Source organism: Schistocerca americana, chromosome 11 (assembly GCF_021461395.2).
Source record: "Schistocerca americana isolate TAMUIC-IGC-003095 chromosome 11, iqSchAmer2.1, whole genome shotgun sequence".
Taxonomy (NCBI): domain Eukaryota; kingdom Metazoa; phylum Arthropoda; class Insecta; order Orthoptera; family Acrididae; genus Schistocerca; species Schistocerca americana.
Genome location: NC_060129.1, coordinates 52406505 through 52420544, shown reverse-complemented (window position 1 = coordinate 52420544; position 14040 = coordinate 52406505). Strand labels below are relative to the sequence as shown.

Below are 14040 nucleotides of genomic sequence, written 5' to 3'. Positions count from 1 at the left end.
AATTGTTTCATATAATTTATGGTCGTAGTGTTGACGGCAAGTGCGAGGCGCCTCCTGAGAGGGAACAGTTTTCTGTCCGGCTTGCGTATCCCGGAGAAGGAGAGAGAAAGGCAACGGAAATGAACACCTCCTGCTGGCAAAGTACGTCGCAGTGAGAATGGAGCGGACTGAGCCTGGGAATGAGCAGCATCTGATGTGGCGCACAGAGCTTTTTACTAGTGAGGGGTTCCAGGTTCCCTGTTCCGCGATCGCTTATCTCAGTCTCTGCAATTTCAGTGTTCATGCAGTGATTGAAAGGAGCGACCGTATTTCCGGTGAAACATTTTAGAAAGACAGAGTGCATCATCTTCCATTACGGTGCCGGTGTGGCCACTGGGCGACACGATACGTGACTTGAATTCAGTCACTGGATTTGCGTAAGAGGAAGATTTCTTAGTGCTTCGGCTAAGATCAGATGGCAGAAATACTTCGAACGTCAGACCTATGCAAGAGCTATCGTTGTCGGTACGGAGGGGGGAGGGGGAAGGAGTGGGGGCAGGGAGGGGGTCTCGAGGAAAACTGCGGACAGAGTGGGTGGGAGGCGGCAGCCCAGTCCAGCACAGGAGGCGAGTCTCGCTGCCGACCACCACTGCACTGGCTGCCGCGGCGCCCGACGTGTCTGGTGAGTCTCTACGTACTCCTTCCATCAACGTACGGTAGGTATATACTGTGCGTGTAACTTCCCTCAATTTGGCTGTCTCCTGTTCTCAGTGTTGTCCACCCTGAAAAGTGCCGGCTATGAAAATGGGGAAAACTAAAGTGAGGCCGAGATGTTTCTCTTTTTTCTAAATTATTTTCCGTGACCTGTAGCGCGACAGTTCTTATTAAGAACTCCTGTACTGGCTAACGTTAGCTTTGAAAGTTACTTATTACTGCTTCTTACAGCACAATTTATGTATTGGTGCTACTAGCAGTGGTTCTTGAACGAAAGTCGCTCTTATGTAAACTTGTCGGATCCAAATGACAACTGAAGCAGGCGAGAGTTCCGGAATGAAACTCTCACTCTACAGCGGAGTCTGCGCTGATATGAAACTTCCTGGGAGATGAAAACTGTCTGCTTAACCGAGAGTCGAACTCGGTACCTTTGCCTTTCGCGGTCAAGTAGGAAGGTAGGAGACGAGGTACTGACGGAAGTGAAGCTGTAAGGAGGGGTCGTGAGTCGTGTTTAGGTAGCTCAGTCGGTAGAGCACTTGAAATTCAAAGGTCCGAGTTCGAGTCTCGGTCCAGCACACAGTTTTAATCTGTAAGGACGTTCCAGAAATAAACCTATTGCTGCTTTCTTGGGTTTGTTACCACTTTGCATAAGTAACCAGCCTTGCTATGGCAGAGATTGACATGATAGTACGTCGATCACACATGTTAACCAGGTTTTTGTTTTCTCCACACATTCCCCATCCACAAAATTAGTAGAAATTGGCCCTTAGCTCAGGTACTGGGTACGATCTTGGTAACAGCAGTTACATCTGCATGGCTACTTAGCGACTACGATAGATCGACCATTGTCGGTAGAAGGCAAGGAAGGACTGAAAACTGTACCTCTGAATGTTGATAAACTCAGGAACGAATGCGGTAATATGCCCACATGAGTGTGTTGCACTATGTCCAGGACATTCCTGATCACCCTGCCATGCATGTGTTGAACACGTATGTAAGTATACTTAGCATTTGTGTGTTGTTGTTGTAGTAATGACGTTAGTAGTAGTAGTAGCAGTAGTAGTAATAGTCTTTAATTAGTAGATCAGTTTTTACAGGCATACTGGACACGTCTTGATATTACAATTTAGGAACGATAAATTACTGTAAGTCACATAAAGGGACATTTGCAGCCTTACAGGTCTAGAATGGCAAGAGTGCGACAAATAGTTAGCTGTGACCTTACAGTAGGAATAAACCTAGCATTAACCGGATATGATTTAGGGATACCACGAAAATCTAAATTAGATGAGTAGATGAAGAGTAGAGCATCCACCATCCCGAATACAAGGCCAGTCTGTTTATGACAGTGCTACCTCATTCGGTTTATCTCTTGCGTACAACACTTCAAGTGCCAGGGAGCCAGGTTGGAGGGGTAAGGTGCTGGTGTCCAAATGAAACAGTTTATTACACAATACGAATTCATCAAACAAAGTCGATAACTTTAAAAATTACAGAGGTCCGTGATTAATGAATTTAGCATGTTATATGAGCCACAGCCTATGAAACGTTAACAAAAGTTAACTGTATTTTTACTCTAAGGCCGTCTAGCAACACTACTCACACTTCACAGATCAACAACAGTGGTTGCTTCGAACTTAACACCGAGTGACGCATTCAGTTAAATTCAAAGAAAATGAAATAATGGGTCAAAAAATGAAAGAATCAATAAGTGGAATTAAATGTATATCAGGCTTGTAGTCAAATAAATTCTTAGTACACTAACCAATGGCAAAAGGTTTACTAGTTACATAGACAACAAAACCAAAATACCCTCATGAACAATGTGGAGACGCTCTACACAAGCAAAATCTGAAATAAGAGCTGCTTATACTCATTAGGTTTTCCAACACAATTGTTCAAGGATTCTGACATGATTTAAAATTTGCAGTCCTCGCTCCGAGAGACAGTTTGAAGTTACAAATCAGTACCGAAAATCATGATAAGCCACTCAGTTCAAACCGGCGACCCATTGGCTCAATCTATTATTTAACACATCAAACGGGCACGCTAAAAGGCGCTTAGTCTCTGCAGTAATTAATCTTGCACCCAGAACACAACGAAACAGTGTGCTAATGTAGAGATTAAGATAGTGGACCAACAATTATACCCGTTGTCACACGCTCCAGCACTGCGTGGAACAAATTTTTAAGCTCTCTCGGATTCAGGAACTTAGGTGACCAAACATCCACCCCAAGGTAATGGTCTACCTTGGTCCTTTTAAAACAACTTCGTCGTAACTGAAACGTGTTGTTGTTGTGGTCTTCAGTCCAGAGACTGGTTTGATGCAGCTCTCCATGCAACTCTATACCGTGCAAGGTTCTTCATCTCCAAGTATCAACTGCATCTAACATCCTCCGAATCTGCTTAGTGTATTCATCTCTTGGTCTCCCTCTAAGATTTTTACCCTCCACGCTGCACTCCAATACTAAATTCATGATCCCTTGATGCCTCTGAAGATGTCCTACCATCGAGCCCTTCTGCTAATCTAGTTATGCCACAAATTCCTCTTCTCCCCAATTGTATTCAGTACTTCCTCATTAGTTACATGATGTACGCATCTAATCTTCAGCATTCTTCTGTAGGACCGCATTTCGAAAGCTTCTATTCTCTGTTTGTGTAAACTATTTATGGTCCATGTTTCGCTTCCATACATGGCTACACTTCATACAAATACTTTCAGAAAAGTCTTCCTGACACTTAAATTTATATTTGATGTTAACAGATTTCTCTTCTTCACAAAGGCTTTCCTTGCCATTGCCAGTCTACATTTTATATCCTCTCTACTTCGACCATCATCAGTTATTTTGCTCCCGAAATAGCAAAACTCCTTTACTACTTTAAGTGTCTCATTTCCTACTATAATTCCCTCAGCATCACGTCATTTAATTCTACTACATTCCTTTATCCTCGTTTTGCTTTTCTTGATGTTCATCCTATATCATCCTTTGAGGACACTGTCCATTCAGTCCAACTGCTCTTGCAGGACCTCTGCTGACTCACACAGAATTACAATGTTGTCAGCAAATGTCAAAGTTTTTATTTCTTCTCCATGGTTTTTAATTCCTACTCCAAATTTATTTTTCGTTTTCTTTACTGCTTGCTCAATGGAACATTGGGGATAGGCTACAACCCTGTCTCACTTCTTTCCCTACCACTCCTTGCCTTTCATGCCCCTCAACTCCTATAACTGCTAACTGGTTTCTGCAAAAATTGTAAATAGCCTTTCGCTCCCAGTATTGACAACTGCTACCATCAGAATTTGAATGAGACTTCCTGTCAACATTGTCAAAAGCTTTCTCTAAGTCTACAAATGCTAGGAACGTAGGTTTGCCTTTCCTTAGTCTAAGATAAATCGTTGGGTCAGAATTGCCTCACGTGTTCCAGCATTTCTACGGAATCCTAACTGATTTTCCCCGAGGTCGACTTAACCAGTTTTTCCGTTCGTCTGTAAAGAGTTCGTGTCAGTATTTTGCAGCTGTGAAATATTAAACTGGTTGTTCCGTTATTTTGACACGTGTCAACACCTGCTTTCTTTGGGATTGGAATGGAATTATTAAAATCCTTTTGAAGTCTGAGGTTTCTTCATGTGTCTCATACATCTTGCTCACCAGATGGTAGAGTTTTGTCAGGGCTGGCTCACCCAAGGCTGTCAGTAGTTCTAATGGCATGTTGTCTACTCCAGGGGCCTTGATTCGACGTAGGTTTTTCAGTGCTCTGTCAAGTTCTTCATGCAGTATCATATCTCCCATTTCATATTGATTTACGTCCTCTTCCATTTCCGTAATAATGCCCTCAGGTACATCGCCCTTGTGGAGACCCTCTACATAGTCTCCCCACCTCTCGACCTTGCCTTCTTTGCTTAGAATTGATTTCGATTTGAGCTCTTGATATTCGTTCAGATTCACCTTTTCTCCAAAGGTCTCTTTAATTTTCCTGTAGGCGGTATCTATCTCACCCCTAGTAATGTATACCTCTAAATCCTCACATTTGTCCTGTAGCCATCACTGCTTAGCCATTTTTCACTTCCTGTTCTGGCGTTAGTAACTTGCTTATTCTGTATAAGAAATAGTAGTAAATAATAATAGTGATGCTGTCACTGTCAATCGGTAATATTTACTGGCAAAATAAAACCTAACACTAGATTGTGTACTTACAGCTATCCTGTGTGGCCGTTTTTCAGTACGACTTAATAAGAGAGAAGGATTATTAATTGATCACCGATGCGTCGGTTCTCGATTGTGTTCAGGAGACGTACTGATTGATTACGCCAAGGGGTTTTCTTAATTGACCTTTTCACCTGGATTGTCTTCACGCTATCAGAATCTTCGATGAAAACACCTAAGGAACCTATGTGAATATAAAAATAGAAATGAAAGCAAATTAGTCGAATTTCGTAAGAGAAAGATTAACAGATCGGAAGTTGAACACATTACTGGTCTCCCAAATAGAATCGAGACACTGCGATAAAGAGCGAACCTGCACAAAGCAAATATACAATTTGAACATCATTTCTGGTTAGTGAAAGAAAGAAATAAGAAGAAAATTACTCCATCGTAAAATATTAATATATCTTGAACAAATTGGCTTTAAACTTCTAGACACTGACAAGTACAGAATAAGTACATGGGTTACAGCTGATATTTATTTTGTACATGGCGCAGTCCAATAATTGCTACTTTATAAGTCCGTTCCTTCTTCACCCGAGTTACCGAGACGTTTCTTCGTTGTTTCACATAATTTCTACATAAGATAAAAATACAACTGGTAGCAATGCTATGTAGTACGTCTTAACATGTCAGCGACCAAAAGTACCAGAGTAATGAAGTCTCTAGAATATTTCTTAACAAAACATAGATTGTTCTTTCTTCTGTTTCGCTGCTTCTTGCATCAAGCGCTGCGGCAGTAATTTTAAATATCTGCGCCCAGCGGGTCATAGTGTTTATTTAGAGTATTTAAACGCTGAACGCGCGTCTTGGTATAGGCGCACGTTACAAAAATATTTCGTCTCTTGACTCTCGCGCTGTGATGCTTAGCATCTTTATGACAAATACATCATTTGCAAAGTATCTGAAATCTATTAATATTACATTGCTTTCCTAGAGAGGAGCGATGACTCAAAAAAAAAAAAAAAAAAATGTGGCTCAAATGCCTCTGAGCACTATGGAACTTAACTTCTGAGGTCACCAGTCCTCTAGAACTTAGAACTACTTAAACCTAACTAACCTAACGACATCACACACACCCATGCCCGAGGCAGGATTCGAATCTGCAACCGTAGTGGTCGCGCGGTTCCACACTGTAGCGTCTAGAACCGCTCGGCCACCCCGGGCCGGCGCGATGACTCCGTCAGGATCATCGCGACTCATGAGTGGTTGTAATATTATTGCTTTCATCAATCAAATTAGTATTACTTGCTAGAATTCTTTACAATAGATTTCATATATGACATTAGGTAAAGTGGTTGACATAAAGAATAACAGGTAAATATATTCGTACGACTGAAATTGATGGTAAATTGTTCATGGAGTAATTACATGACTGTTGGGCCGGACTCGTTCTAATGTATTATACAAGGATAACAGGTGTGCATTTCTCGGTAAGAGACAATGAAATTAGGCTAAAGATACACATACATAGATACATTACACATGGCATAATAAATATTAAAAAATAACACAGAAATAAATAATTTGACTTCGCAGGAAGTCTGGGAGCAGTGTGCACTCTTGGAAAAATATACTACAAAGAACTGACATTCTTGTTATACAGTGACATTTACAGGGCCAGCCGGGGTGGCGGAGCGGTTCTAGGCGCAACAGTCTGAAACCGCGCGACCGCTACAGTGGCAGGTTCGAATCCTGCCTCGGGCATGGATGTGTGTGATGTCTTTAGGTTAATTAGGTTTAAGTAGTTCTCAGTTCTAGGGGACTGATGACATCTGAAGTTAAGTCCCATAGTGCTCAGAGCCATTTGAACCATTTATAGGAATATTTTTGTCGTGGTCTCGACGTAGATTTCTTGCGCTAAGCTCTTAGCACTTTACTGATTTACGGCTTTCATGACATGCAAAAAAAAAAAACAAAAAAAAAAAGTTTTACTGCGCTTTGGGTAGGTATGAATTGTACTGGGATTGGTAGAACTTCAGGTATAAATGCCAGCACTGCATTATTAGCACAAAGTGGAGTTGTAGTTGTTGTTGTTGTGGTCTTCAGTCCTGAGACTGGTTTGATGCAGTTCTCCATGCTACTCTGTCCTGTGCAAGCTTCTTCATCTCCCAGTACCTACTGCAACCTACATCCTTTCAATCTGCTTGGTGTATTCATCTCTTGGTCTCCCTTACGATTTTTACCCTCCACGCTGCCCTCCAACTCTAAATTGGTGATCCCTTGATGCCTCAGAACATGTCCTACCAACCGATCCCTTCTTCTAGTCAAGTTGTGCCACAAACTTCTCTTCTCCCCAATCCTATTCAGTACCTCCTCATTAGTTATGTTATGTACCTATCTAATCTTCAGCATTCTTCTGCAGCACCATGTTTCAAAAGCTTCTATTCTCTTCCTGTCCAAAATATTTATCGTCCATGTTTCACTTCCATACATGGCTACACTCCATACAAATACTTTCAGGAACGACTTCCTGACACTTAAATCTATACTCGGTGTTAACAAATTTCTCTTCTTTAGAAAGGCTTTCCTTGCCATTGCCTGTCTACATTTTGTATCCTCTCTACTTCAGCCATCATCAGTTATTTTGCTCCCGAAATAGCAAATCTCCTTTACTACTTTAAGTGTCTCATTTCCTACTATAATTCCCTCAGCATCCCCCGACTTAATTCGACCACATTCCATTACCCTCGTTTTGCTTTTGTTGATGTTCATCGTATATCCTCCCTTCAAGACGCTATACATTCCGTTCAACTGCTCTTCCTAGCCCTTTTCTGTCTCTGACAGAATTACAATGTGATCGGCGAACCTCAAAGTTTTTATTTCTTCTCCATGGATTTTAATTCCTACTCTGAATTTTTCTTTTGTTTCCTTTACTGCTTGCTCAATATACAGATTGAATAACATCGGGGAGAGGCTACAAACCTTTCTCACTCCCTTCCCAACCACTGCCTCCCTTTCATGTCCCTCGACACTTATAACTGCCGTCTGGTTTCTGTACAAATTGTAAATAGCCTTTCGCTCCCCGTATTTTACCCCTGCCACCTTCAGAATTTGAAAGAGAGTATTCCAGTCAACATTGTCAAAAGCTTTCTCTAAGTCTACAAATCCTAGAAACGTAGGTTTGCCTTTCCTTAGTCTAAGATAAATCGTTGGGTCAGAATTGCCTCACGCAGAATCATATCTCCGATTCCATCTTCATCTACATCCTGTTCCATTTCCATAATATTGTCCTCAAGAACATTGCCCTTGTATAGACCGTCTATATACTCCTTCCACCTTTCTGCTTTCCCTTCTATCCTTAGAACTGGGTTTCCATCTGAGCTCTTGATATTCATACAAGTGGTTCTCTTTCCTCCAAAGGTCTCTTTACTTTTCCTGTAGGTAGTATCTATCTTACCCCCCCCCACCCCCTGAGAGATCAGCCTCTACGTCCTTACACTTGTCCTCTAGCCATGTCTGCTTAGCCATTTTGCACTTCCTGTCAATCTCATTTTTTAGACGTTTGTATTCCTTTTTGGCTGCTTCATTTATTGCATTTTTATATTTTCTCCTTCCATCAATTAAATTCAATATTTCTTCTGTTAGCCAAGGATTTTTACTATCCCTCGTCTTTTTACCTACTTGATCCTCTGATACCTTCACTACTTCATCCCTCAAAGCTACCCATTCTTCTTCTGCTGTATTTCTTTCCCCCATTCCTGTCAATTGTTCCCTTATGCTCTCCCTGAAACTCTGTACAACCTCTGGTTCTTTCTGTTTATCCAGGTCCCATCTCCTTAAAGTCCCACCTTTTTGCAGTTTCCTCAGTTTTAATCTACAGTTCGTGACTAATAGATTGTGGTCAGAGTCCACATCTGGCCCTGGAAATGTCTTACAATTTGAAATCTGGTTCCTAAATCTCTGTCTTACCATTATATAATCTATCTGAAACCGATCAGTATCTCCAGGCTTCTTCCATGTATACAACCTTCTTTTATGATTCTTGAACCAAGTGTTAGCTATGATTAAGTTGTGCTCTGTGCAAAATTCTACCAGGCGGCTTCCTCTTTCATTTCTTACCCCCAACCCATAGTCACCTACTACCGAATTAACATTCGGTATACATATTATGTCTAAATATTATTTACAAAGGAAAAATAATCTCTATGACTACAAGGCCTGACGAAAAAAGTGTCTCTTATTCATAGTTTGTGCTTCCTAAGTACTTTAGGTTTAGGGCATACACCTTGTTCGAAAACTTGTTACTCTTCTCTTTTTACAATAATTACTCTTTTCTCAAGTTCAGCTCTTATTTTTTCTCTGTTAATTACGTCGTTTGTTTGAAGACATAGTCATTATGGCTTCGCTTATGGGATGAACAGCTCATTTTCAAGTTTCCATTAGGGAAATTGGGAAGCTTAGTGTTCTCTGTCGTGCTGTTGCACATAACAAACCTCAATTGAATTCGCGGTTCGCGGAGAATATGCATATTCTGTCAACAACTAAAGTGTCACGACCATCCATACGTACAGTCTGTACGTATCAAGCTTGCTGTCAGTCTGTAAAATTCACTTCTCTACTAGATAAAGTAGGAAGATAAGGATACTGATTAGAGGAAAACACAATAAACTTTTATGGGGTGAAAGGATCTTAAGACAAACTCTTAATGACGTGTGAAGTGATGAGCGTAACATAAATTGTGCCTCATCACGCTAGTTTTCCATGACAAGTAGTTAGCGTCATTAAATCGATACAGTAGTCTGAGTATCGTCCAATCCCGCTCTCCAAGCATTTCTCTATACATATCTAAAGTTGCTTATACCATGCATTAGCAGTGAACAGTGTCTGTTAGCTATCTTCTGTTCTGGGAATCGTAAAATTGGGTCCCCCAAAAAAAATTTTAAAAAATATAAAAAAATGCTTCTGGTACTAAATTATTTTACTTATAATTGATCTTTGCAAGTATTTCAGCTGCACTCTGCCGTAAAATTCCTATGAGCGCATACGGTTTTCTCGGTTCTGTAATAAGAGTAATTGAGTTGAACACTTCTTTCCTGCTACCTGGATCGTTATTGATTTATTTGACACATATATGCTAAGCTGCGGTCTGTATCAACTGCTTTTCACAGGTGGTCTCATAAAAATTGTTATCAAACACTCCTTATACATAATAAAACATTTCCCTCCTAAGAGTAAGCGACCTTAATCAACTTTTATTTACGAGATATCATTCTGGTCGAAACGATCATTTTAATTTATTTCACTCAAGAGGAGACAGCTTTGTTATACTTAAAACTAGTGGTATCAGGTGGCACTTAGCACGTCCCTCCTATATTATTTGTTTTTCAGCTCTTTGGCTGTGGCTGCTCATGGCTCAATTAACTTAACACTTACATCTAAGGCAAATCTTGCTCACCTACAATAAATCTATTTTATAACTTCTCTTGTGGAGGCAGGTGGACAGGGTGTTAGTCCTGTGCAATAGTCTTATATATATATATATATATATATATATATATATATAAAGGCTGCGTGATGAAACAATCCTTTTATTCATCAAGACACAGGGTCAGCTAATAGATAGCAAACAATGTGCGGCTTTCTTAGTATAATAAATGGTCCTTCATACATGTACTGCCACTTGCGATTCTTATGATAAGTTAAAAATGGTTTGAAGTCGGTCTTTAAAAGCATTCGTTCATTTACATGATACGATAAGACTTTGGTAATGTGTTTGTCATGCGCCTTTTTTCTTAGGTTGGCATGAGTGATTAAAGATATGAGAGCTCGTCTTAACTTGTCGTCTAATGTTACTTCAGGGTGTTGTAATTTTGTTCCGCAGCTTCCCTGTGGAGGCATGAAGAAGCTGCTACTAGTTTTCCGACTTAAGTGGAGTTGAATTGTCAGTTAATTTTACTTGAGTAGTAGGCTCAAAACTTGCGTTCGTATACCATACGAAATGTGCATCACTTAATTGCGTGTCATTTGACATTGCGTTTGATGCTTGGTTCGCCTGCATGTAAAAAATTGTCGGGTTTCCTTGTCTATTGTGACTGGCGGTGTTAAGAAAAGCATGCGACGGATTGTCCTGATTATTGTTCCTGAACTGTTGGTTGAGTTGGTGAGAAAGTGTCGCATTTTGAGGCTGCAAAGAATTCTTTTGATGTGAGAGAGTGAACTGACTTGGCTGACAATACTGTTGTGGCCCGATATTATAGTTCCATTTCTTTCCCTTGTGACGCTTTCCATTACATTTCCAGTGGTTCGGATGCTTGTAATTACAGTTGTGATTTATTGATGAGTTACCGTATTGTCGCGGTGCGTTTTCATAAATCAGGTTGTATCTAATCTGATGTGGAAATTTGCTACACAGTTTTCCATTGCGGCGGTTGAAATTATTATGATTGCTGTAACCCTGAGCGTTTGCTTGTCCCGTGTTATGCTGGTACGACATTCCGTTGACACAGTTTGCTACGGGCTGTTGCGAAGCGTGTGGTCCATTATTGTAATTATTCCGCGCAGTCGCACGCACGTCCTCACAGATCATATCCAAATTGTCAATTTAAATGGAATTTTGCGTCGTCACTAAGCTCTAAGTGTGGAAGAGAACTGTCATCCTCCATCTTTCCGGGAACGAAATTACAGAACTCCACACGTTGTCGTTTGTTACCTTCACGAAAAGCTTGCCGTAGCAGAATTTTGTACGGTTTTGTGTGTAAACGTCTACGCAACAAACGCCAGGACGGACATCGGGGACACATTGAGCTGTCGTGCTGTGCGACCAACGGATTGCTGCGGACTCCTTGTGAAACTATGGCGGATGCACTCGACGTCTTCGTCAGACACTGGGGGACGGCCCGGCGATTTGCCCTTACACACACAACTTGTTTCTTGGAATTGTTCATCCCACTGTCTAACGATCTGTGCTATAGGATGTTACACACGAAAATCGCGCTGAACGGTTATTACTGACCCGCAGTGCGCAAAACCTAGAACACAAAGCGCTTTCTGGTTTCCCGACACCATTTTTACTAGAACTGAAGTGGGCGCACACTGCTGCTACCAGCTGAAACCGTGTAAAACTCGAGAGATTGCTCTTTGCAGAAGTAAGATGTTCATACACATACGTCAAATAACATAACAGTCACAATAGTTTGGACATCGGATGACACATTTTCTTAGAGCACAGTTTCCGCCAGCACTACACTCCGAAGTACCCGCTGGCGTGTCCTCAGCCGCCTGAGGCTCGTCTAGCCGGTTAACGCCACTGCTGTAGGCGAGACACAGCCCCGTCCTTCTCTCCCTCTGCATACCAGATCTCCACGTATAGACATACACTATGGTTTCATTTGAAAAAAGCGAAGTTGATCCCTGTCTCCTGCAATTAATATGAGTATTAGAACGGACTATACGTCGCTCATGCAGCAGTTTCTCGCAATTAATAGGGTGCAAACATTATAACGATCTCTTAAATTGTTTCGACAGTATTTGCCTTAAACAGTGCAGCTGATAAGCTAGTATACATGGTGGTTCCTGAACATACTCAAATATTTTAATATGTTATCCTACAAGTAAAACTAAAGAAAAGTTCATATAATCATCGGTCCGCAAATGTTTAGTTACGAAGTTACGGCTAATAAAGGATTTTGCCTGAAATTTAGCAACTTCACTAATATGAAGCCATCGCAAAACTGTACGAGGTTAAAGTAAAGCATGATTTCCATTTACTTCGTCGTCATTGATATGATGAATCTAATAAAATGTTTTCCCAGCACGTCTAACTGACGAGACATACTTACAATTCCTTCAAGAGGAAAACCCCGCTTGCTCGAAGATGTTCCACTTGCTACGCCATTGCAAATGTGTTTTCAACAGGACGGCGCACCTCCACATTTCGCCAACCCGTCACTACACATTTAGATGAAAATTTTCGCCATAGACGGATTGTTCGAGGTGCTACACGTCTGTGGCCATTCAGATCGCCCGATTTAACACCAATGCATTTTTTTGTATGCAGATGGCTGAAAATCATAGTTTATGAGGACAAAGTCAATACACGTGAGGCATTACTTGCTCGCGTTGTGAATGCAATAGGCAAAATTAAGAACAACTCTGTGGAACTGAAACGAGCAACAAAATCAGTTCATACATGTGTAGCTAAATTCATTGAACTCGGTGGACACGTTTTTGAACATTTATTGTGAATGTATTGTGAAACTGTGTGCCCACTGTACAACTTCCTTAACACTTAGCTTTGTTTCATCCGCTGTAACATGAATTCACGTGTGGTATGGTATTAATAAAAGCAAATTATCTGACAAATTCATACAGTTTCAGTTAAAGTTATTAGCATCATTATTTCAAAATAAAATTGTCTACAACTTCTGCTGAAAACTTTGTGTAGTCGCCTCGAATTTAAAAAACCAATTGGGCCAAGTAATAAATTAAAATTTTTACGAAATTACTTCTTTGCTTCACTGGATGTTCTGAAAAACTACTGCAGATACGCGCCTGGAGCATCTCTTATTAGTTTCACCAGATGAATAACAACAAATTAAATGGAAATCGTGCTTTATTGTAACCTCATACAGTTTTGCGATGGCTTCATATTACCGAAGTTGGTAAATTTCAGGCAAAATCTCTCACTACCGTAACTCCGTAGATGTACATTTGTGGACCTGTGTTCACACGAACTTTTTTCTTTAGTTTTACTTGTAGAACAACAAATTAAAACATTTGCATACCTTTGTGAATCACCCTGTATATTCGGAACAACGGAGTGGCATCCATCTTGTAAAATGGTGTAATTCAGATTAATTTACGTTTCTTTATTTACTATACAGGTAGCTGCAAAAAAAAGTGCGTTTTGTAATTACACTTTTCGTAACATTTCAGGTTGTTCAACAGACTGCAAGTTCGGTGAAGTTGTTTTGAGGGAAAAGTTTTTTTACTTGGCCCGACACCTGCGACCTTCCGTGATGTTCCGCAGAAACGCTTGTTGGTTCATCCGCATTTTTGTGGCGGTGGTCATATGTAGTGGCTACAGTCGCCCAGATTCCGTTACAGGTAAAAATTATTTTTTTTCGATTCCTATGAGGCTGGGTATGACAATGGACAGCAATTTTTTGTGAAGTAATGAAGTAAATGTTTATGTTTTGCA

General features: G+C 40.7%; 1 protein-coding gene across 1 annotated transcript in view; it reads left to right on the top strand.

The window, feature by feature from the left end:
- The first annotated feature begins 483 nt into the window (after positions 1-483).
- LOC124553230 (ankyrin-3-like) overlaps positions 484-14040 on the top strand; it is a 96685-nt gene continuing 83128 nt past the window's right edge. Inside the window, exons 1-2 of the mRNA XM_047127120.1 lie at positions 484-661; positions 13776-13946. Of these exons, the coding sequence (XP_046983076.1) occupies positions 484-661; positions 13776-13946 (349 nt within the window). The remainder of the gene's footprint in view (positions 662-13775; positions 13947-14040) is intronic.